Source organism: Nematolebias whitei, chromosome 11 (genome assembly GCF_014905685.2).
Source record: "Nematolebias whitei isolate Nwh7 chromosome 11, NemWhi1, whole genome shotgun sequence".
Classification (NCBI taxonomy): domain Eukaryota; kingdom Metazoa; phylum Chordata; class Actinopteri; order Cyprinodontiformes; family Rivulidae; genus Nematolebias; species Nematolebias whitei.
In genome coordinates, this window is record NC_056508.1 from 38,138,692 (window position 1) to 38,163,903 (window position 25,212).

Here is a 25,212-nt window from a genome sequence, read left to right on the forward strand (position 1 = left end):
AGTTTTTTCAGCTGCGTCAAAATATTTATTTGATTAATTTAATTTTAATGGACATGACTGTAGTTAATTATTTAAATATAAATAAGACAAAGAAATCAGGGCATTTCATTTTTAACTAACTTTGCTCCAGCTCCATTTTAGATGCTTTTAGGGAGAAAATACAAAATAAAGCCCATGCAGCAAGGACACTGAGGGGCAAAGGGGGACTTCAAGCCATGAGAGCACAGCTGCTGTTTTTTGACCAGGTTATTAGCTACTCTGTGTACAGCGGCGGCTCTAATGGAAAAAATGACAGGTAAGTTAACAGAGAAAAATGGAGCATGAAAAAGAAATGTGCCTAAATAAAAGGCTGGGATGATAATATAAAAGACACAACGAATGAAGGTACAAACAATGAAGCGAACAGCAGCGTGGTAAAGAAGGTAATACAAGCAGAAAAATGTGGGCAAAATTGGAAAATATAAGCGTGAACTGTTGCACAAAAACCAGACACAGAAATGCTTCTTTTTTTTTTTCAATTTTATGTAAGTCTAAAACACAAATGAAACCCATAAACAAGAATTATACGACATGTCCAACCATTACACTGGATTTTTACAGAATAACAGAAACTATCAGTTTAATTCATAAGAAAATGTCATGTCCATATTTAATTTTACTTACTCAAAAATGATTAAAGACTTGCCATGACTTAGAATTATCTTAAGTTTAAATTGACAATGGATAAAAAAAACATAATTTTAAAAACAAATTCACAGAATCAACACAATATACCATTGTAGGTAAAAACAGATTTAAGGTTGAGATAGTTGAGACAAATCAGTTCAAACAGGCCCAAAATGGCTGCAACTCAGTCAATATTATAGATTTGGGCTCAAATTTGGAGTAATAGTTGCTGACAAGTAATAGAAGTGAATTAGTTCAAGAACTATTTCACCCACACTGCACAAGGACTTTTTCATCTACTACCCTCAGGCAGACGATACAGGAGTCTGCCATCGCGCACAAAAAGACTCAAACACCGTTATTACCCACAAGATGTCAGATTTCTGAACTCTTGATAATAACACTAAACAACTAACAATAACATTGCACTAAGCCACATCTGCGACATCTAATATGTTTATTGCTGCTGCACTATGTGCCTGTATCATGCATGTTACTACTGTACCATCAAAATTCAGTTAATCTCAATGTTACTCACTACCTGTGCAATAACCTGTGTGATTTATGTTAGTTATGTGTAATATACTGTATATCATGCACATATTACTACCAGTGAAATACTTATTTATACTGATTCATCCTTTTTGCACCATTATATTCTACCATGCTGTTGTTTACTATATTTTTTTTGGACCTTGTAAATATTATGTTTCTTTTTCATTTTTTTAAAGTTTATTTTACACCTTTATTGCATGCTTTAGTATTTTGTTTGTTTGTTTTTAGCAAGTCGAATCGGTTCTTCTCATCCTGAACATTTCATTTCATTGCTGACCTTGTGATAACCTGCATATGACAAATAAACAACATAACTGTAGAGTGACATGCACCAAAGCTCTTCAGCAGAAGAATTGTAAATTGTATTTAGAACATTTATATATTCATTTATCTATAGCATTTTTGAAACATAGTCAACATTCATGTCTCTCTTGTAAATGAGCCCTTAATGAGACTAACCTGTATAAATAAAGGTTGAATGAATTAAAAAAAAAAACATACATTTTTGTCAGGTTTGCAGTAAAACAACATAAATGTTTGGTTATGTTTGTCCAGAATTTTTTTACTCCAAAATGACACTTAATAAGCTAACATTTATATAAGTTCCTTTATGCTTATAAAATATGTTATTTTATGATTATGACAGTTTAATATGAAGCAATCCTTTAAAGAAAACTTTACCAAAAGATCAACAGAGAACAACAAAGTCTGTCATGGAGTAAACTAGATTAGGCTGATTGGGGATTTGTGAGAAAGGGACAGAGACGGGGGGGGCGGGTGGAGTTTAAGAGAAACTTAAAAATTACAGTTAATTAACAAAGGAGATGGTCGTTGTTTAGCAGGAGCATGAGTGGAAGAGCAGCGGATTACTGGATTACCGAGCGCTTCGCTGGTCATGTGAGCCTGCGTGGTCTATGCTGACCCTGCTTACCGTCTGAAGCTTAACCTGGCTGTGAACGTGAAGTCTCAAACTCACACATGTGCCCGCCCGAGCATCCTCCAATCCCCAGGACAGACCTTAAATGACTTCTCTATCTCTCTTCGGATCCCTTTCATTCCTCTGTTGTATCTTTCCATCTTAGTTGTTCATCCGCTCACCTTTTAATTATCTTGTCTATTTCTGGCCTTTCATCTCCTTCTCTCCCTCCCTCGTTTTCTTTCAATCTGCCTCCTCCGGATGTCAGGAGCCTTTGTGTTGCACGTTATTCACGAATAGCTCATCCATGCCCTCACAAATCCTGCAGGATTCTTTGGGTTTTCTATCTAGGACAGTAAAGAATAAAACTGAAGACAGAATAATTCCCAGCCAGGAGCAGAAACTCAGATGTCTGACTGAAAAGACTAAATACAAGAACAGGAAACAGGGTAAGTTAACCTCGTGTGAACTTTTTGTGACGTGTGAAGTGTTTAAATTGTTTGTATTTTAGTAAAGTGTTTAAGCAACATGTGTATACAAGTAAAGCTGTTGAGCAACTGGATAATTCCCTGTGACTTTTGCATAATAAATAAAAAATATTAAAATATCAGATTTATATACCCACAGTACATAAACGTGTGATGATATGTTGCAAAAATGCCATTCAATCCAGTATAATCAATAATTTCTGATATTGATCAAAACTAATAAGATATAAACTGTGAGAACATCTGGCCAGTGCATTGGCAGCTATTTGAAACTCATTTAAAACATTTGCATTTACCCACAATTAGCTACAAGAAAATGTATCGCTGAAGATGTTTGAATGAAAAAACAAAATCAGAATTGTTCAAAATCTAACAAAAGACTTAAAAATATATAGTATAGCTAGTTACATTTTAGTCAAAGCAAAGGGGTGATGCTGAACTCAATTTTTTGGATCAAAAAGGACAGTTTAATAAATATGAGCTGAGAAAAAAAATCCCACACAGAATATGGAGGTGAAGGCTTGTGACAACAAACAGAACACAAGAGGTCTATGAACAAAGACAAGGACCATAGGTAGATAATGGTCAATCAGGTCATCTGGACAGTTTCTTTTTTGTGGAAAGATGTTTTTCCCTCTATCCAGAGGGCGTCATCAGTCTGAGGAATCCATAGTAAACTGTTTTCCCCACTAAGCAGTACACTCCTTTAGTGGACCAACCAGTTTGCTGGTGATAAGATAGTTTACGGGAGCTGTTCTGTCCCCCATCAACTCCTCCCAGACAGGCAGCCACAGTCCTGTGAATCTTTCTCAGAGCCTCTCTTTACATATCTTCCGAATCGTAAATTATTAATATGATCAGCTGGTCTCAGCGCTCAAGCGCTCAGACTCAGATACTTTGTGAGCCTGGAACTCACTGGCATGAAGGAATCAACCTTGGAGAAGGCTATGAGCATGGACCGAAGGAATGACCACACATCTGGCTGTTTGGATTCACCATTGAGTGCAGCAGCAAAACTATGAAGCAGACATGAAATCAGTAGAGTCGGCCTGCCCCCAAACAATTGTTGTTTATTGAAATATGGCTTCCCCACTTGGCCTTGGATAGGCCAACTTATCTCAAATTGCTCCTGGAGGATATGTAAATAATGAAGCTCTGCTCCTGCTTCCCCACTGGAGAACATCTGTGCACCCTTATCAGAGTTGAGCCAGCTGATAGACACTGTGCCATCTTATCAGGACTATGGAACTTTCAGGATGTGTTTACAGACAATCTCACCGCCTTTGTTGGTCTCTCTCCCTGGAACATGTCATGTATCTTTGTTGCTTTTTTTTTGTGCTGAGGTAGTTTTTTTGCTACCTTACACTGTGTCCTGTGTGTCAAGGACACAGTATGAGAGACCTTTTTAAATACCTTATTTCCTCATAAAGTCCATGCTCAATAATCCAGGTATACAAGCCAACATTTTTCAGTCAGGTCATCTGGACAGTTTCTATTTTTGTGCTGAAACGTTTCGTCTTCGATCCGGAAGGCTTCATCAGTCAAAGAAACACACAACACAAAACTGATTCTTCCCCCAACAGCTTACTCCAAAGTGGAACAAACCAGTTATGTTGGTGCTAAGATGGTCTCTTTGTCACGCCCCCTCCTCCATAGCTGGCCCTCTTTCTTGTTGACAGTCATGTCAAACTGGTTGAAAACAACAAAGTCCTTTAAAAGACTCCTTTCCTCATGTTTCTCTTCCCTTTACTTATCTAAACGATAAGGGCAGCGCTTCACAAAGTAGCTGCAGCCCCCGTGCACCCCCGTCTACCCTTGTTGTCTTTGGACGGCTGCACTGGAATGTATTTTCATTGTGCTTAACTGTGCAATGACAATAAAGTTTATTCTGATTTTGAAACATGTTACTCCATGACTTCCCATCCATCCATATAAGGAAGTAAACAAAAACAAAAGATAAAATGAAAAAAGAACTAGAGGTTTAAAAAAAAAGCACATTTAGACATGAAACAATGGCACCTCATTTTAACGCCTACAGTATATATTAATAAAACACAAAAGCATGCCAAATGAATCATATGCAAATTTTGCTTCAAAAGTGACATTAATATTTTATTTAGGTTCATTTTAGTTTATAAAGTTTGTAGTGTCTTCACTAAAACAGTACTGATGGTCAACTAAGAACTAAAATCAGTATAAACTGACACATTTTTGTGAAAGAAAATAAAGCGTGATGACGAGTTTTTACCACATTCTGTAATGAGGTGAAAGCCTCTCCGCTCACTGGTCTGCATGTTCCACTTTGACCATGGCCGGTCCCACTGATGACGACATGAAACTTTCTTTCTGTTTTCTTAAAGTTTATAAATATTGGTCTTTCCATTCTATTTTACTTACTACAGAATGACCCCCCCCCCCCCCACACACACACACACACACAACAAAAGATGCACATATATTATCTGTTTTATCAAATGATTTTTGTTTGCATCTGCACAAAATATTGATAAAATCTAGACCAAAGCACATCTGCTGTACCTGTCAGTGTTAACCCTTCTGATGCTCCAGGAGGTGCAGGAGGGTTAAGTTACTGTCATCTTGCACATGAGGTCAACCCAATAGAAAAACATTATCTGATTTAATTGCAACTGACCAATAATAGTTGGGTGTTATTTGATTTGAAGTAAGAAGGGAAGTGCTACAGCTCAGACTAGAAATGTTGAAATTACTGTATTAAAACTGTTGTCTCACTGTCTACATTAATGTAAAATGATCTGATATGAGCTCAGACATGAGCAATGCAATGAATATAAAAAGTGCAGGATGTTAAAAAAGTTTCAGTCAGTTCACTGAAAAAATAATAATAAATGAAGATAAATACAGGACTTCACCAACAACACGAACAATGCGTTGGGGTGTACAAAAAGGAAAACCAACCACAAAGGGCTCAAAGGATCTGGACTCATGTCCAACCAACAACTCCAGAATCCATCAGCAAATCAAACAATAAACAAATGAAGCAAAGGCAGTCAGTCCCGTCCAGTGCTTAATTTGCAAACCAAACGATGCCAGAACGCAAATAGCACAGGGTGGATGGAGTGTCTGGGGGTCCTTCCCCAGAAAATTTTGAATGAAGTAGATGCAATTTCCTGCATTCTGGCGTATTTGAACAGGTTGTTAAACATCTATGTTTACCTACATTTGTAAACACTTGATTCAATAACTATTTTAGACAGCAATAAGAAGTAGCCTGACCAACAGCTCTCCCCATTTGAATAAAGCATGCTCTGCTTCTCTCAAGCATCCTCGCACCTGCTCCAGTCTCTATTGCCTCTGCCTTCATGTGCTTCAATTCTTGGTTGTTTAGATGTACAATTCGAAGATTTTTTTTTAAATGAATATAAATTAGACTGTCTTTTCAACATTTAGATCACTGTTATTTTTGACAAATCGGTGCCATTGTTTTGATACATGATGTAGCTACGTAACGTGATTACCCATCAAACATTTCTCTCAGATTCAAACATTTCTCACGTATTTTTAATAAATAATCAAAATTGTATTAATGACCCACTTAAACTGTAAAACTGATTTGCAATTTAGTTGGGCAGTTTAATTATATTTTTGTGTTTTTAATTAAATTTTCCATGACTTTACTTTTAGGATAGAAGCAGAAATACTTACGTGAAGGGAAAGTTCTTATGGTATTAGGAAGCTCGTAAGATGTTATGTTTAAAATTAGTGTTTATGTAATTATTTTCAGATTGCATGTCCACTATAGGTTTTATTCATTCAAGGCAGTCAAATTTGTTCATAATCTTATTATTAGTAAGCCTGAGAGTTACCTGATCCAAGCAAACAGTTATAACCCACCCTATCAAAACAAGAGTATCCTGTTTCGGCAGGATCCGGCTCAAATTAAGCACTGGTCCCATCACTTGAAACTATAAAACCAAAAGTTATCAAACAACTTCCTGTAATAAAGTGTGGAAAAAAAGAGTGACCCAAGTCTCCTCCATCCACTTTACTAGTTAACTAATCAGGTCTGAGCAAGTTCACCTGAGGAAACAACACCAAACAGGCACCAGCTTAAAGGCACATGTAACAGGAATACCATGGTCTTTTAGCTCACAGTATTTTTATATTAATGTGTAACATGCAACTTTTTTATTAGTTTGAGTCTACTGGATGGTTAACTTTCAGGGCTGTAATTAGAGAGAACTACTTTTGTTTATTGTTGCATTTTTTACTGCATTAATATTTTAGCAAAATGAGGACCTAAGGATTGGGGTTTTATTAGGTATACGCAGTGATATTCATTCTGCTGAAAACATCTGGAGCCACCCAGGAACCAGTTTTATTACAACAGAAACAGGAGCTGCTTCAGTTGCAATTGCTGCCGTGTAGTTATGGATCTCCATCGCGAGTCAGGTCGGTCAGCCGGGATCTTCAGGAGGATTTTTAAGTGGGTTAATTAACAGTTGTACCACCAACAAAAATGTCTACCTGACAGTGATTGTGTAAATTTATCTCCTCCATTAAAAAAATGCTTTCCTTTGTCACAATATCAAAATGCCTCCCAAATTGCCACAGGTGATTATTTTCACAATCTTGCTCTGACCATCACAGCATATTTAATATATTTTTTGATACAGTCATTAAAAACACGTTGTGAAAAGAAGAAAACTGGTGCAAAACAGAACTAAAAGACTCAACGGGGAAAAGGATAACACAGCCAACTGTGTGAAAACATATTTTTCAAGATGATAAAGCAGCACGGAGCTCAACGAGATAATGAAAACTCTAATAATTACCGCAGAATTTCATGTTGTCACTTCCTAAACACAGACTTTTCTTTAAATTGGATTTGAAGATGATAAAGGAAGCAAGTTCTTTGAACAACAGTTTAGGAACAAAAACTCACAAATGACATGCATGTAAAGATTCTACATTAAAAAATAAATACATAAAATTCTAAGATTCTAATATTTAGTGCAATTTATAAACATATTTAGAATAAAATAGCTCAGTGCATGTGTTTAATTTGTACAGTTCACATGCAAAAAAAATCATAGGCTTTCCTATTAATAAATAATAGATATCAAACAGTAGATCTATTGTTAAAATACAGTATTTGTCAAATACATGAATAATCATTCATTTAAATAATGTCAATGTCAATTTATTTATAAAGCTGACCAAAGTGCTTTACAATTTAGTCAAATTAAAATGAAAACAATAAGAGCAAAAAACAAATTCATCTTGTGCCACTCAGGAAAGACAAAAAAGTTAACAATGAAGTAAAAGAAAAAAAACAACAATAAAAATCAGATATAACTGGTTCTCAAACGTCCAGATCAAACGCCAAGGAAAAAAGATACGTTTTGAGCAAAGATTTAAAAATCTCAACAGTCTGAGGATCAGGTGAACTGTTCCACAGTTTTGGAGCAACAACCACAAAAGCCCGATCACATCTGGACTTCAGTTTGGATCTGGGGACTTCTAAGAGAAACTGGTCAGTAGACCAGAGTGCTCTTACTGGAGTGTAGATGTTAACAAGATTACATAAATATGACGGGGCCAGACATTTTAAGACTTTAAAAACAAGCAATAAAATCTTAAAATCAACCTGAAGTGGACAGGAAGCCAGAGGAGAGAAGCCAGGACAGCGGTTATGTGTTCATGTTCTCTAGTTGCTGTTAAAAGATGAGCTGCTGCGTTCTGGACGGTTTGTAAACGATGCAGATATGATTTATCTTAAACCAACATACAAAGTATTACAATAGTCCAAACGAGAGCTAATGAATGCATGAATCACCTTTTCCAGATCTCTGAAAGGGAGACAGGACTTCACCTTGGCAATACGTTTCATTTGGAAGAAACTGGATTTCACAACTGCATTTATCTGTTTGTCCAATTTAAAAGCACTTCGAAAATAACCCCCAGCTTCCTGACAGTGGAGTGGCTGTATGAAGCCAAGGGGCCAAGAGTGTCAGAGGCATTACATTTACCAAAGCTGATGACTTCCGTTTTTATTTTCATTTAAATTCAGGAAATTTAGATTTAACCATACTTTAATGTCATTTAGACAAGTTAGGAGTGGTTCCAGTTGTGACCCTGTTTGACTTAATGGACAAATACAACTGAATATCATCAAGCAATGAAAAGGGATGTTACGTTTTCTAAAATGGACCCCAAAGACAACATATAAAGATTAAAAAGCAGTGGACCTAAAATAGACCCTTGAGGGACCCCACAGATTAAAGGAGCTGAAGATGATGACCATTCCCTTAAATAAACAGAAAAACTCATGTCAGTCAAATGTTTTGCCAAATATAAGTAAATAACTTCTTGGCCAAGTGTATTTAAAAGGAAAACCTTTTTTTCTAATGACAGTGAGAGCGTTTTTAACAAAGCTGAAATAGATATCCAACTAAATGTTTCATTTTGAAGCATGACAGTAATACTCATGGCTGAGTAGAATGTGATTTTTAAGCCAGTTTTCTACTTGAAGTAAACAGAGTACATAATCTGTACTTAAATCTGAATGCAGGTAACGTATTCCTTTATACATGTTATGAATATTACAGATACTGACTATGAAAGAGGCTCCTCTGTTATCAAACATGCAATGATTTCTACTTAATCCATTTAGCTGGGGTTACAGTGACTTTGCTGGAGCCTGGCTGAACTGGGTTTTCCTTGGCTTCAGGTTGGAATGACGAATTAATCGTTCTAACTTTAGCTGCTTTCACATCCTCATCAGCTCCTACAGAGCTGCACAAAATGTACAGCCGAAGAACTTTTAGGAAAGCCATGTAACACACTTCAGAGTGCTTTTTCAAACACATCACTGAATTCCTCTCATTTCCCCCCTGAAGGTAAGAAACATTTTTTAAGCAGAATTTCAAATATTAGACAGCTTTAAAGATTTTTAGTAGCATATTGAGGATTGCAGCACTCAAATTTTATTAGCAAATTTTGGCATTTAGGATTCAAAATAAAACCCTATTAGGTGAGTGGTTTGTTGCCATAGAAAAACATGATTAGATAGAAAAATAATCAAATGAAATGTGCAGCAGGTATTTTCTTGTGTAATTGGTGGTGTTTGTCTATTAAAATTAATTAATGCCCTCTTAGCTCAAGGGCATAACATTGAACTAAATTATTCACAAACGTTGTTACAAAAATAATCTGCTAATAAAACTAAACTAAAAATGTCTGACTGACCTGTTTCATTAATTTAAAAAGATATCTAGGAAAAATACTGTGCAAATGAAAGGTTGATTTAACACAAACTCAATAAAATGTAATCTAAATGTGTTCTTTTATTTAAAGGCAGCAGGAACGAGATAAGAAGTTGAGCAAACATGAAAGTAAACACAGAGAAGAAGCTTATCCGGAACAGATTAGCCACATCTCACGTTACCAGCAGTAAGGGAAGGATTACATAAAGCATGATGGGATTACACCTATTGGAATCAAAAAAGGTAACACTTACAGACGTAACACTTAAAGGCACCTTTGAGAAAAATAAAATAATAATAAACTGCACCGCTAATACCAAATGTAAGCAATAATGTGTGACAGTCTGAACTTTAAGACCATCAGCCTAAAACCACAGTTTTATTAAATCTTCTGAGTGAACCTCTTTTTAAAACACTGTTATATTATTTATTTTAGACTACATTCTGCCAATTAAAGAGTAAATATATATATCATATGGGTGTCAGAAAATATTTTACTTTAAAGTGGACAAGGGCAGATAAAAAGATGGAACAGGGTGTGTTTAGGTTCTGAAAAATGTGCTTCTTTAGTTAGCGAGGAAATATTATAGTATAAGCATGGTCTCAAGCAGAAAATGTGTTTAAAATATCAAGAACAAACCAGTGCTGCAGCATGAAATAGACAATGTAAAATGCATGGGGATATTATCAACAGCTGCAAAAACAAAAAAAAACACATTTTCATCTCTTCTCCCTTTCTGTTTTAGCTTTAACATCGTGGATGTGCAAAGAATGAACACAATGTGCGGCATTTTTATAATAATTAAAAATATATAATGCAATTTTTACAGCCATGAGTTTAGGAACATTGCATGTACTATGATGCCAAACTAAACTAACAGGTCCATCCATCCATCCATCTGTCCGTCCGTCTGTCCATCCATCCATCCATCCATCCATCCATTATCTTTACCCGCTTCTTCCTTTTTGGGTCGCTGGTGCCCATGTCCACCCATCACTGTGTGGGAGGCGGGGGACACCCTGGACAGGTCTCCAGTCCATCACAGAGACACATAGAGACAAAGGAGACAAACAACCATTCACTCTCACTCACACTTAGAGACAATTTAGAGTTACCATTCAGTCTAACATGCATGTTTTTGATCTATGGGCGGAAAGTGGAGTACCCGGAGAAAACCCACACATGCATGGAGAGAACATGCAAACTCCACCTAGAAGGGTCCCCGGACCAGGATTTGAACCATGTGGCCTGCTCGCTGAGGGGCAGCAGCTCTACCAGTTGTGCCACCCAACTAACAAGTCATTAAAAAACTAAAGAATACAATAATACTTCCCAAAGTTATTTAACTTAAGAGATGTAGACACTGTTACAGACTGATTTGCTTTAAAAATATATTACAGTTCTTGTAAGGGTATTTTCAAATATAATTTTTTTATTAACATAAAAGCACATTTAATGTTACATTAAAGATGTTTTTACCATTAATACCCCTCAATTCTTTACTTAGTGAAAAACAAAATTGAAAATTAGAGCCCTGATGCGTGCTCAATAATCCAGGTAGATGAATCTAACGAGGCTGAGTCAGGTCTTCTGGACAAATACTTCTCAACAAAGAATCCATCCAGAGGAACTGATGAAACCTTGTTAGATGAAAGCTAGAGCGTATCCAAATGAACAATATCTAATAGAAACACAAGTAAAACTAGAACTGCAAGCAGTTATTACTGGGGTTCAGGCAACTTGACGCATGTTAACCCTGGCTAATCTCATCCCCAGCACTCCTTAAAGCTGGTGAACTACAGACTTGTAAAAAGATGAGGAGAAAACATGATCTATATGAGGACCTAAGGTCTAAGCAGCTATTTCTGCCAAAGTCTAAACTGCATTTCTTCTTATTTAAGCTTTTCCATTTTTAAAGTGTCTCCACAGTGAGTCATCCTTCTCCATCTCTTTTGTCCTCTGTCCTCACTCCACTACCTCCATGTCCTCTCTAACTGCATCCATATATCTCCTCTTTGATCTTCCTCTTTGTCCTTTTTGTTTGCCAGCTGAATTTCTGACATTCTTTTATAAATATTCCCACTGTCCAGTGGTGTAGTCTACGTGATACTCCGTATACCCACTAGAAAAGCTTAAGAATTCCAGTATACCCACGTAAAAGTGCACATGACATGCCATTAGACACGTGTCAGTGATACATTAAATGGCAGTTAAACGCTTCCGTAACAGTCTATCGGTATGCAGCGCTTTGCTTTGATACTATTTAATAAATTCTATCACATGATTTTAATACAAAGCCAACTGTTGTACAAAGTTTGTTGTTCATAAGCATTAGAGACATTTGGAAATGTTCAATATGCTTAAAAATCTAAATAAATTGACGATTGCATTGTACTAACCAATGTACTTTGGTTTCTAAGCACAGTATACCCACTACAAAGGTGTAGACTACACCACAGCCACTGTCCCTCCTCTGGACATGTCCAAACCGTCTCAGTCTGGTCTCTACTATGCTGTACATCTGATGATCTCACTCCTAATTTTCTCCATCCTTGGCACTCCTAAGGAGAACCTCAACATCTTCAGCTCTTCTACTTCCAGTTATTTCACCTGTCTTTTTGTTAATGCCACTGTTCATATTAGTCTTTTGTACTTTTTTCTTTTTACGTTTGCTGCCACCCCTTTGTCACAAATAGCACCTGAAACCTTTCTCCGTCCACACAATCCTGTCTGGACTCTCTTCTTGACCTCTTCACCACACTCCATATAAGAGTGGATCAGGACCCTAAGTACTTGAAGTCCTGCACCTTTGTGACCTCTGCTCCTTGTAGCTTCATTGTTCCACCTGCCTCTTTCTCATTCACACTCCTGGACTCTGTCTTGCAACAGCTGACTATAGTTCCTCTTCTTTCAAGTGCATACCTCCACCTCTTTAAATTATCTTCCACTTATTCCCTGTTGCACAATGTCATCTGCAAACATTGCTGTCCACAGGGTTCCTGTTAGTCTGTCTGTCACCAGAGAAAACAAGAAGGGGCACAGAGTTGATCCATGATGCAGTCCCACCTGCACTTTAAAGCACACACACATTAGGCCGGCCATTCTTCATGACCACTGGTGGAGTCTCCCATTTTAAATGGGAAACCGCCAGTCTATACTGAGCACAGATGTTCCTAGCCTAACCAAGCAGCTGGAATAGTTTCCAGGAACATCTGTGCTCAGACTGGGTAATGCTTTCAAAATGAAAACTGACATTGTATTGATGTTTGGGGGAAAGTATGTAAAACAATTACAAATCCTATTTTTGTTTTACAGAAAAGAGTTGTAAGAATTATTACTAGAAAGCATTTCAGTCACCCATCAAGTACTTTATTTTATCAACTGAAGTTATTGGAGTTCCATGATTTGGTAGATTATAATATTTTATCAGTTATGTATAGGGCTCATAATAACACATTACCTTTAAATATCCAATATAATTTTGTTAAAAGAGTAATTTATTATAATCTTAAGGGGAAGGAAATATTTGTGAAACCCAAATTTAGAACTAGTTTGAAGGGACGGTCTACTTCAATCCAAGGAATTAGATTATGGAATAATCTGGAGAGTGATGTTAAAAACGCCAGATCAGTGTGTATGTTTAAGAGAATGATCAAAGTTGGTTTGTTAAAAAATATGAAATAGCTTAATGTGTATTTGTACGAATTGTTGCTCGAGAAGGAGTTATTTATTTTGTTTTATTTGAAGATTATTATTGTTTGAATTATTTTTTTGGAAAAAGGGGCAGATATTAAAAAAAAAAATCTTCTTTCTGCTGCCTTTCATTTTATTTGTGATTGTATTTCTTATTGTATACAGAATTGTTTTGTTTTAAAAAAAATAATAAACTTTATAAATAAAAAATGCATGCACAAGTTTTAAATCTCGCCTGCTTAAATCTGCTAGAAACTTTCAATTCACAAGATTACACACAATTCACAGGCAACTGTGAATTAAAGTGATTCTTCTCTGAAGCTATTTTACTTAAAAATTAATTTTTATTACCTCTAAATGACTGAAGATGTGAACACAGAAAAAAACTGTTAATGTGATTTAATTAAATCAAGAGCTTTGAAATCATCACTGTGATATTTAAGAAATCTGTTTACTCATTACATTTAATAAATCTCACAATACTGGTGGGTTTTATGTTTTCATGCTGTGTTGTTAAACCATCATAATTTTTTTTGTGTGTGTTAAACTATCCAAACACAAAAATACCTGCAGCAGACGTGCACAAGTGTACAGTATATGAGGCAGAAAACGCTGATGTTCCCTTCGTGTGTTTGTTAACAAGTAGCATATTGTCCTGCATGTTCGACGAATCCATGGCATTTAAAATTATAGATACGATGCCTCCTCCAGTCACGTCTAACACAGCGGGACATTTCCCTTTTTAATGGCTTGTTAGAGAACAGGTTCCCGAGGAGAACTGCAACGGCTAACAAGCAACTGTTAAACTTTTCTCTGAAAAATGTGTGAAAATATCTCAGTGAAAGAGAAAAAGCTGAAAAGCATAAAACTTTGACTTTTTTTTTTTGTCACCAATTAGCAAAACTGCAAACAATTACATGATTTAAAAAAGGCTCTAGTTATATCTCGCCATGTGTGTCTTTTACTGACAGAAGTGGCATTAAGATTTCCCAAGGTTTCTGAATTTGAGACAAGTTTCAAATGTAAACTCAAAAGGAGGATAAACTCACAGAGCTGTACCATAAACAGAGAGTTTTAGCACTTTAAAGCATTTTCTACGTGAATTTTCAAGATTATCCAGTATTGCAAAGAGTGGACACATTAAATTTACAAGATGATTCCACCTTCTCATTTATAAAATAAAATGTTACCATGCTGAAAAGAACATAAGTTCTGTTTTGCTATCAGAAAACACGGACTGAGTAATGAGCAAGACCTTGGAGACAATATTCAGAAGGCTGCAGCATGACAACGTGCATCACTTTTTTTCACAAGTGAGCAAAAGCAAGAAACAAACCAGCATGGTCACAGCTCATGCTATTTTCCTCCTCCTTCAAAAACTTATTAGGTCTCTTACACTTTAGATGATCCAACTCACAAAATGTCAGCAGGTTTGTGTATTTTGCACAAACCAGCTGCAAACTCTGCAGTCCAAATGTGTGTGTGTGTCTTACACAAAACATGTACAAGTCAGCAGGTTTGAATACCCTACAAAAAAAATTTAGATATCGCATGAAAAGACAGGCATTCATACCGTGTGTAAATGTATGTGCGCGCATGTGTTTATTTGTTTGCCTAGTAGCAAAATATCTAAAGATATTGGACAAATTTTAAGAAAACTTTCAGAACGTATTCACTGAATTTTTTTCTACCCTATTTATCATTTGGAGTCAATCCAGTTCAAGATGGCTGCCATAGCTAATTGACTCTAGAAAACGAAAATATCTCCAACTTAGTTTTACAGATATTTAGCTACAACTTGATGTAGTAGCAGGGTTGTCAAACAGGAAACGACAAAAAATATAAAACTGCTGCTTTAAAATAATAGTATTTTGGCTCAACCTATCATATGTAAATGGACTGTACTTATATAGCGCTTTTCTATCTTATCAAGACACTCAAAGCACTTTACACTACAATCTGTGTCCTCATTTACCCATTCATAAAGCACTCTACTAGATCTCTACAAAAGCTAATTGAAAAAAAAAATCATTCTAAAGAGACTAATCAGAGCTTTATCACATTCATACATTGATGGGACACACATTGGAAACAATGAGGGGTTCAGTGTCTTGCCCAGGGACACTTCGGCATGTGACTGCTGGTGGATTCGAACCCACAACTCTTGCATTGACGACTGCTCTAACCACAGCACCTTCAGCCGTAGACCTAGACCACCGAGGTGCTCCACGAACAACACAGGAAGTCCTTCCTCCCTGTGGCTATCAAACTTTTCAACTCCTCCCCCTTTCTACACATAAGGCAATAAAATTAATCCTGCACCACAATAAACACTTTAATGTTTCTGTCTGCACCTGTTTAGAACTTTGTTAGTATTTTTATATTCTATGTTATTTTTTTTTATATATATATATATATCTTGTGTGATTCCTTGTGTATGTTCCTTTGTACTGAAACTCTGGCACAACAATTTCCTGCGGGTTCAATAAAGTTCTATCTTATCTTATCTTATCTTATCTTATACACTATACAATAAATAGTTTTTAAAAGCCTAAATACATCAGAGTTATTGCATTTCTGTGCATAAAAAAAAAAAAACGCTTGTACACTAAGTAAGAAAGTGCAACCATACACAGCACACATGAGTGGTAAGAGTCCATTGTGTCATGCAGGGGGTGTGACGTGTTGTTCAGGATCTGGAGCAGTTTCCTCAGCATCCTCTGCTCAGACACCTCTGTCAGAGTCTGCAGGTCCACTCCCAGAACTGAGCCAGCTCTCTTAATGAGTTTATCGAGTCTGTTGGCATCAGCTTTCTTCAACCTGCTGCCCCAGCGCAAAGCATAGAAGAAGATGTTGGAGACCATCGAGTGGTAAAACATCTGCAGCATGGTCCTGCAGATGTTAAAGGACCTGAGTCTCCTCAGAAGAAAAAGGCGACTCTGCCTTTTCTTGTAGTTTATTGTCCAAGTGGACCTCTAGGTACTGGTAGCAGTCCACAGTGTCCACCCTTTATGTTGATAGGGTTGGGGGTGGTTGGTCTTCTTCCTGTAGTCCACCTGCAGCTCTTTAGTTTTTCCAATGTTGAGTTGCAGGTGGTTCTGTCCACACCACTCCGCAAAGCTGTCCACCACACCTTTGTATTCAGCTTCCTGGTCACCAGTGATGCAGTCCACACCCTAAAACTGTTGTATAAGTACATTCACTATCTGTCAATATTGTGCAGTAGTTGCTGAGAATCGCCTCCGACACTTACTCTGAGCACTAACAGATCGCACGAGAGCTTTGCACAAAATTTTGGCATGCAAGACAATGAGGGATATGCATTCTGTCAAAAATGGCACTTTCTTGTAAAGAAACATATTTCCTGTGTGCTGCTCTGAAGAGCTAAATCGTACAGCAAGCAAAAACTGCAACATATTTAGTTCCCTGTACACAGCAGGTCTAGAAGAAAGTTGCCTCAAATGTGTCTTTTTGATATTTGTAGATGTCCTTGTCTTTTTGCTAAACAGTTATTCAATTTTTTAGTGATTTGTTCATCCTAACAAACAAAGAACATGGGGAAACAATATAATAGCTCTCGTTGTTGCAACCTGATTACTACGGTAATCACTTGTGACTTTGTTGATTAAATAGTGTATATCACGCATTTTACAGACTTGACTGTTTGACTTCTGCTGTGTTTTTTCAGCAAGATGGTTGGAGATGACGGCCTGAACAGCTGAGCTACTTCAATGGAGTGGGCTGAACTGCCGTTCTGTCCAGATCCACAACCTCAACCAAAACTGAGACGCAGCCGTCGGCTGATCTGCTCATCATCATCATCAGTCCTCCTCTACTTGATTGGTGCCTTTGCTGGGCTTTGTAATGCTGGCCCATCTCAACCTGCCCGTCCACCTCTCCTATCTGGACAACCTTTTATTATCTTCTGGGGCATCAGAGACTCTTCCTGCGCTGACAGAATAAATCCCACCTCTTTCAGTATGGAACGTGAGGGGAGAGTAGCTGTGTTTTATGAAAATACATTGGGTAACTATCCGTACTTTGTAGACAAAAACACACCAGTTAATAGAGGGCTTCCACAGCACACACGCTTGGACAGCCATGTCCAGAAGACACAGCAAGACTTGGAAGCAGCTTTACCAGCCCCTAGGTATCTTGGACTGGGGGTGCTGCGCTGGGCAGAGTGGGTACCCCAGTGGTCCAGGAACCAAGAGAAACAAGCAATGTACCAGGAGGCATCAAGGAAACTGATGAAGACTTTTTTCCCAAACTGGACTCCAGAAGAAGTGGAGAAGTGGTCACGGGTAAGAAACGTTCAAATAAAGAAGTAATTCAAAATATAATCTTAAAAGTAATGAAAAAAATGAATAATAAAACAAAGGGGGATAAACAAGAACAGAACAACATACTGTAGGTGTTTAAGGAAAAGATAGACAAATGGTATGAAAAACTCAAGAGTGAGTGAATAACAAAGACAAAGAAAGATGATGGACAGAGAACTGTTAGTCACGGCTAAACATTGTATACTTTGTAAACACGCAGGCTGGAAGAAAGCAAAGCTGTTACTTTATTGTCATTTGCTAAAATTTAGATTTGTGGTATTTTCTTATTACTCATTTTTAAGGTATTTTTTTCTTAGTCACTGGTTGTTTGTTTTGACACATCCAGTACTGAGCATAAGTTTTTAACCACCTTTTTTATTTCATTTTGCTTTGTCAGAGTTAGACCTTCTTGTAACATTTAACCCTTCTGCTGACCTCAGGTCAAAAATGACCCCAGAGGCCTCAGTTTAAACTGTGTGCTTCTTTTCACTTACGAGCAGCAGGAGGGTTTAAAAAAATGTTGTTTTTTTAGTAATAAAGTAGTTAGTAGTTTTTCAGCCTTCCTAAATGTCTTTCAAAATGTTTATTTTTCTCTTTACTTTGGCTGTTTTACACTCATTTTCTGTCCAGTCCTTGTATCAGAATGCAAGTAAACCTTAATGCAAGTGCAAAGTATTCAAGTGGGTAGGACTTACACTATGTGTAAGAAGTGTTTTGGTTTTTTTTCTTGTCCCAGGCAGCGCAGAGTGACAGATCCTGGCAAGGGACCAATTTATTACACAACCATTTTCAATAACAGAGCCAGGGGCTGGCCAGTGGTGACCTTGACCCCCATAAATTCATCTTCAGTCACTCTAAGGGCCACCCCATTTGAGGAAACTACTTTTGAGCAGTAAACTAGAAAGCATGGTTTCCTCAAGTGGTAGTGGTGCCCAGTTTACATATTTATATGGCAGTGGCCATCATGGATTTTGACGTGGCAACCCAATTTCTGATATAGATCTTTCTTGTGCTTTTATGTAGCCACACTAAAATGGAAGTCGGTACATCACTTATTTTTCAAGTTATCATGCTGACATCATGGACATACATTTATGGTGGCAGCCATTTTGTATTTTGATATGGCAGCCCATTTTTTGAAAGGAACCTTTCTCATGCCTGGATGTAGCCACACACCGAAATGAAAATTAAGTGAGATTCCAAACTTCAAGTAATCATGCTCACGAGATGAACGAATGGACAGAGGGTATTTTCAATTCCCTCTTTTCATTTTGTGAAGGGGGACAATGATGTACTGGGCTGAAAATGAGTGAAACAGCAACCAAAACTTAAAAATAAAAAATACTTTGAAAGACTTTCAGAAGGCCTGAAGAACTATTAATTAAATCCACTTCGAAAGATTACAAGAAAGTCTGGTTGCTTGTACGTAAAGTATAAAAATGAGAAATAGCTCAAGACTTTTGCATTGTGATAAATGTTAAATATGATTTAGTATTCAAGAGTTCACATTTTAAATGACTAAAAATCACAAGCTCTTTTATTATTATTAATAATAATAACAATAACAATAATAATAATAATAATAATAATAATAATAATAATAATAATAATAATAAATACAACCAAATGTTTGGGGAGGACTGAAAGATCCACTTGTCTCAACACAGGTGGACTTTGAGGCTGCAGCCCAGTCAGTCATGGTGGAGACTCTACGGGAGGTCAAAAGGTTGAGGCCCAAAGCATTGTGGGGGTTTTCCTCTTACCCCAGCTGTTGCAACGGTGATCCCACTCAAACGCCATTAACCAATTACAGTGGCCAGTGCCCTCCTGCAGAGATGGCCCTTAATGATGAGCTTATGTGGCTATGGAAACGAAGCTCGGCTCTCTACCCCCTCCTGACCCTGGAAAAGTTACAGGTGTGTTTTTATTTCGTTCAGTATTTGTTGTGACAATTATACACTCATGGTTAGTGAACACTAAGCTATAAAAGGATCTTTATTGAACAAAACTCAACACAGTGATTTATTCCATCCATCCACCCATTATCATTTACCTGCTTCTTCCTTTTTGTGGAGGTCACTGTGCGAGAAGTGGGGGACACCCTGGACAGGTCTCCAGTCACATCACAGGGACACATAGAGACAAACGAGACAAACAACCATTCACTCTCTCACTCACACCTAGGGACAATTTAGAGTTACTAATCAGCCTAACATACATGTTTTTGGTCTGTGGGAGGAAACCGGAGTACCCGGGAAAAAAACCACGCATGCACGGAGAGAACATGCAAACTCCACCCAGATAGGCCCTCGGCCAGGATTTGATCTAGCAACCTTCTCGCTGAGAGGCAACACTACCAACTGCCCCACGCTACTATTATTTATTGCTTTTTATAAAGTACTGCAAAGTATCTTCATTTTCAGGTCAAATGACCTTTGTTACTCTTTTTTTATAGGCTGGGACTCTTGGAGTGAGGATCTATTTATCAGGTCAAATAAAAGAAGCACTAAGAGTAGGATCTCTGGCTGGAGCAGAGTTTGGTCTGCCAGTATTTCCTTTAGTAAAGAGTGTGTATGCCTCAACAAGGACGTTCTTATCACAGGTAAGAAATTACACTTAACACATCTGGGTGAGTCAGTAAACAACAAAAAGGATTCAAATTAGATATGTTTTTAATCTATTCAGATTTTCAACGCTGTCAGTCCTTTGTAGATGTGAGTTACTGGAAACTTTTGAAAGTGTGCTGAACTGGTTCCCTTCCCTCCCTGGCATGCTGTTGTCTTTTGTTATTCAAAGGGTGACCTGGTCAACACGATAGGAGAAAGTGCTGCCATGGGAACAGCAGGCGTTGTGATCTTGGACAGAAGTGAGACAAAGACAGAGGTACCTACATTAATCTCATGCATGCACATACCTCTGTGTAGTCATGTTGTTGGTGGTTTCAGAATTTCATCTGTTCACAGCCCTGTCAGTACATAAAAAGAAATGTTGTCCCCATATGGAGTACTGTATGTTGCACACTGACCCAATGTAAACTGTCTGTGTGACTTTGATGCAGGACTACAGGCACACACCAGGGTTGCCAGATTTACATTTTTACACCCTCCTTTTCTCTATTCTGTGCACATTCAACAAACACAACACGTGTCTCATCTTACAACACCTTCACTCAGCACATGTGACAGTTTGGGTCAAAATATAATAATTTTAAAGCAACAGTACAATAGTTCATCATTGCTTATCTGGCAACCCTGCACACAGCGCAACTGTCTCACCATTAATTTGTCAAACTCATTTGTTGCCTGTTGGGCCCAAAGTAATCAAACTAGAACCTGCATCTGATTCCACTCTTCCGGGCCATCCTCACTTCATCCAAATGAGCTCTAAATGAAAAGATGACTTTTCGGTGCCTGCTCATATTCATTATAAATGTATCTGAGAAGAATGTTGGCTTTAGAAAAAAATGAATCTATCTTAATAAATGAAGCACAGCTGATGTCAAATTGTCCGTTTCCAGAGAGAATGCCAAGGCCTGGCAGAGTTTGTCCGTAAAGTCCTGGGACCTTACTCCGTCAACGTTACCAAGGCAACTCAGCTCTGCTCAACCTCTCTTTGCCAGGGAAAGGGTCGATGTGTTCGTCAAAATCCAGACAGCTCTGCTTATCTCCATCTCCCACCCCAATCTACGGCAGTACAGAAGGTGACAGAAATAGTGAGGACGGGGAAATTTAAATTGATTTAGATTAACAGAGCTGGATCTATAGCCCCGGCTTATGCATTACATTCCACTCATCAATAAATGCCTAAATAAGCATGATCCGCACTCCTAGAGTAAGTTACAAACATACATTACCAGCTGATCTACCTCTTTTATAATGTCCAACGATTGATTTATACAATTTGTGTTCATGCATTGAAAGATAAACCAGAATATAGGAACATATATCCTATTACTTTTCACAAAATCTGAAAGAAAAATTAGAAATGGAAGAAAAACTCAAAAATAAAATGTAACTGCTTTAAGTGCAGCAAAAAAAACTTCAGTTTTTCTTTTTTTAATCTTATCACCAAACTGCACTGGCACTATAAAATGTTACATGAATGCATCAGTGTTTGCTAATATAATTATTATTTTCTGTTTTCCCCGTCAGGTCAAGGCCACAGCTCAGCCAGACACAGTCAGTAAAACAGCAGAACCAGACCCAGCTGAGATCTGGAAAAAAGACTTCCAATGTCAGTGGTACAAGACAGATGATGGGGAAGTCTCTGATCAGCAATCGCCCAAAGATGGAGCTCCGTATGGAGGAAAAGCAAAGGGAAACACTGAAGGCATGGTGGAGACTACAATAAAAAGTGCCACTGAGAATACCCTTACTGGAAGTGATTTACCTGCTACTGGAAGTGCAACTGCTTTACTGAACTTACCTGCAAACGGTGGTACCAATCCAGTGAATGCCCCGAGCCTTTACATTCTGCTGCTGGGGGCTGTAAGCTCAAGACTGGGACCTTAAAGTAAAAGCTAACAGAGTTCACCTGGGAGGTTTGTATTATAACTGCACTCCTCTGAAGTGCCCTTTAAAAAGATACAATTCCTGATTGTTGGTTTATATTTCTTTATAGATGAGTGTCATCCTCCTCTATTTTTATGTTTTTCAAAAAAAGAATAAATTATTTATGTATGCATTAATAAATTATGTTCAGAGATGGAATTTCAAACACATCAATGGATTACATACCAAAAGCTACAATCCCTAACTCCAACATGCTGTAAATGATAAAAACAGTAAAATTCATGCTTGTGTTTATAAACTACAATTATCAAGCTTTCATAAACACACAAAAGGTGAATTGTCGTTTTGTTTTTTGTAGTTTTAGCAATATTAAACTTCATTTCTCTTCATTAATTTTTTTAAATTGAGGTACTAACCCAGAAATTAAAAAGTACACCTGGTTTAAGTTCAAAGTTTGATTTAAAAGATCACTTACTTATTCATTACTTTTGTTTTATTTTAGCTTTATCAGGTTTTGGTTTGTAACGGGCCTGTAGTTTTTTTTATGCCATTATCAGGTGGTGGAGAAAATCCCAGACGGATTACGAGTCCATCGAAGAAAGAGTCATGCCAGTTCACACTCATCAATTTTAAACCACAATTAAATTTGATATGATAGACTTTAAAGAAATAAACCTCGAGTATCTAAAAACCTACAGACACATTGAGAACATGCAGAGTCCAGCATCCAGAAAAATATTCATTAGAATTAAAACTAAATTTATACTAAATTAACATCTAAAATCTTAGAATAAAAAATTGGCACATTGTCAAGATCATAAAAGTGTTAAAACTACAAAAGCCCCACAAGTGCTGAACTCTTGTTTAGATCTCTGGCGCCCCCTGTCAAACTTTAACTTGTATTATGTTGAGAAAAAAATACGTTTATTATGTTGCGGGTCATTTTGACCCGCATTGTGTAAATCCACTCAAAACAGTCATAAAATGAAGTTAAACCAATAAGAACTTTATTTTAGATTATACAAATATTTAGAAGAGATGAGAAGTAGAGATATACACTTCCAACACTATATTAAAGAACTCCTGATTTCAATTTTTCCCTCTTCACGAACCCTTTTTTTTTTTGCATTTAACTTGCCGCATTTTCTCGGGTTTTTGACAGTCAACATTTTCAGCGTTCCCCACATGATGGACAGAATGTGACTATGTGCTTTTTGCAGATGTATTTCTTGCATCTCACACAAGAGGTAGTTGTTTTACTGTCATCTCGAGAGGGACAGACTTGGCATCTTTTGCGTTTCTTTGTACCTGTATCCAAAGGATCCATTGTGGGTTGGTCAGATGCCCTGCCCTGGACCTTTGCGATGACAGCAGCAGCTGCTGGGGATCTAGCTGGCCTGACCCGGTTCTGGATCTTTGGAGTGACGAGTGCTTTGCCTAGTTCTTCCAGGAAAAGTCGACGTCGGTACAGTTTGCTGGCATTCCACTGCTGGTTGATCTCAATCCACAGCACATAGGCATTGTAAGCAGACACATCCAAAATGTTGTAGAAAACCACCAAAGGCCAACGGGCAGTCTTGCGCTGACAACTATATGTTGCTGTGACTTTGTCAAGATTGTCAACTCCCCCTTTTGTGGAGTTGTAATCCAGAATCATTTGCGGTTTCATGTCCTCTCGTGTGCTCAGAGATGCGTCTTTGTGCATTGTGCTCATCACAAGAACATTCTTGTTTCTTTTTGGGCAGTAAGAAACAAGTGTTGTTTTCTCTGTGAAAGCAAATTTTGAGGAATGCAGAGGTCTTCCTTGCATCTTCAGAATCTCACTGGGAAGTTCTGGCTTATTTTTTCTGACTGTTCCCAACATAGTCAGCTTTCTCTTCTGAAGTTCATCTCCAAGACGGTAGGATGTAAAGAAGTTGTCACATGTAATGTTATGACCTTGCAGCCCTTCAGTCATCTCCAAAACCACACGCATTCCCTGATTCTTCTCAGGTCTTCCTCCAGGTGGCTTTCCAGTATATACTTGCAGGTTCCAAACATAACTGGATTTTGCATCACAGGCTGCCCACATTTTGATGCCATATTTCGCAGGCTTGTTTGGCATATACTGTCGGAATGGACAGCGTCCTCTGAATGGAACGAGGCGCTCATCGACAGTAACATGGGGGCCAGGATTATACAATAAAGGCAGGATTTCGACCCATTTATTCCAGACATCTCTGATTGCTGCAAGTTTGTCTCTCTCACGTCGATCAGCTCTGGTGTCACGGTTGTCAAATCGGATCACACGAGAGATCATGTGAAATGTCTCCAAAGACATTGTTGCTCGGAAGATTGGCCTTCCATTCTCTTCATTCCATAAACTTGCAGTTGCTTCACCCTTTGACCTGTATACGCCAGCTAACACCAGGATTCCAATGTAAGCATGCAAGTCAGTCGGATCCAGTGGCTTCCATTTCTCTTGAAAGACACGCTTCCCCTCCAAGTTGGTCATGTTGAGGATTATCTTCTCTATGGGTGGGGATATGAAGAGCTGAAATGCTGATTCAATATCATCAACTCTTGTGACAGCAAATCTTGTAGGACCAGGAATCATTTTGATGACATTACAAGATGACAATCTACCTTGGCTTTGGTGTGGTGATGTTGACCATTTTATTTTACCATCTTTAGATGTCCATGTCCCCTCTGTGGATGACGATTGTTGCATTTCTTGGTTTTCATCTGAAGAAGGGACACCTGCAGACTCGTCCTCTGAATCCTCCTCATCATGGGAAAATTGAAAATCTGGATCATCAATGGCATTGTCCTCT

General features: G+C 37.7%; 2 protein-coding genes across 2 annotated transcripts; one reads left to right on the forward strand and one right to left on the reverse strand.

Annotated features, from left to right (window-relative positions):
• The first annotated feature begins 2,409 nt into the window (after positions 1–2,409).
• On the forward strand, positions 2,410–22,644 carry si:dkey-72l14.3 (Glyco_hydro_56 domain-containing protein). Its single transcript, XM_037684961.1, has 7 exons — positions 2,410–2,586; positions 17,255–17,870; positions 19,556–19,804; positions 20,344–20,490; positions 20,685–20,771; positions 21,406–21,588; positions 22,040–22,644. The coding sequence occupies exons 2-7, from the start codon at positions 17,298–17,300 to the stop codon at positions 22,397–22,399; spliced, it is 1,599 nt and encodes a 532-aa protein (XP_037540889.1). The 5' UTR covers positions 2,410–2,586; positions 17,255–17,297; the 3' UTR covers positions 22,400–22,644.
• A 657-nt stretch (positions 22,645–23,301) lies between these two features.
• On the reverse strand, positions 23,302–25,182 carry LOC119417698 (piggyBac transposable element-derived protein 4-like). Its single transcript, XM_037684963.1, has one exon. It carries the CDS (start codon positions 25,107–25,109, stop codon positions 23,571–23,573), a length of 1,539 nt encoding a protein of 512 aa, XP_037540891.1. The 5' UTR covers positions 25,110–25,182; the 3' UTR covers positions 23,302–23,570.
• Between the last annotated feature and the right edge of the window lie 30 nt (positions 25,183–25,212).

What these genes read in the sequence shown, in the direction of transcription:
- si:dkey-72l14.3 (XM_037684961.1), top strand. Translation starts at nt 17,298, where the DNA reads ATGGAGTGGGCTGAACTGCCGTTCTGTCCAGATCCACAACCTCAACCA. An exon ending in TGACCCTGGAAAAGTTACAG is followed by an intron (nt 19,805 to 20,343) that starts GTGTGTTTTTAT and finishes CTTTTTTTATAG; the next exon opens with GCTGGGACTCTTGGAGTGAG. An exon ending in GAAGTGAGACAAAGACAGAG is followed by an intron (nt 20,772 to 21,405) that starts GTACCTACATTA and finishes GTCCGTTTCCAG; the next exon opens with AGAGAATGCCAAGGCCTGGC.
- LOC119417698 (XM_037684963.1), bottom strand. Translation starts at nt 25,109, where the DNA reads ATGCAACAATCGTCATCCACAGAGGGGACATGGACATCTAAAGATGGT.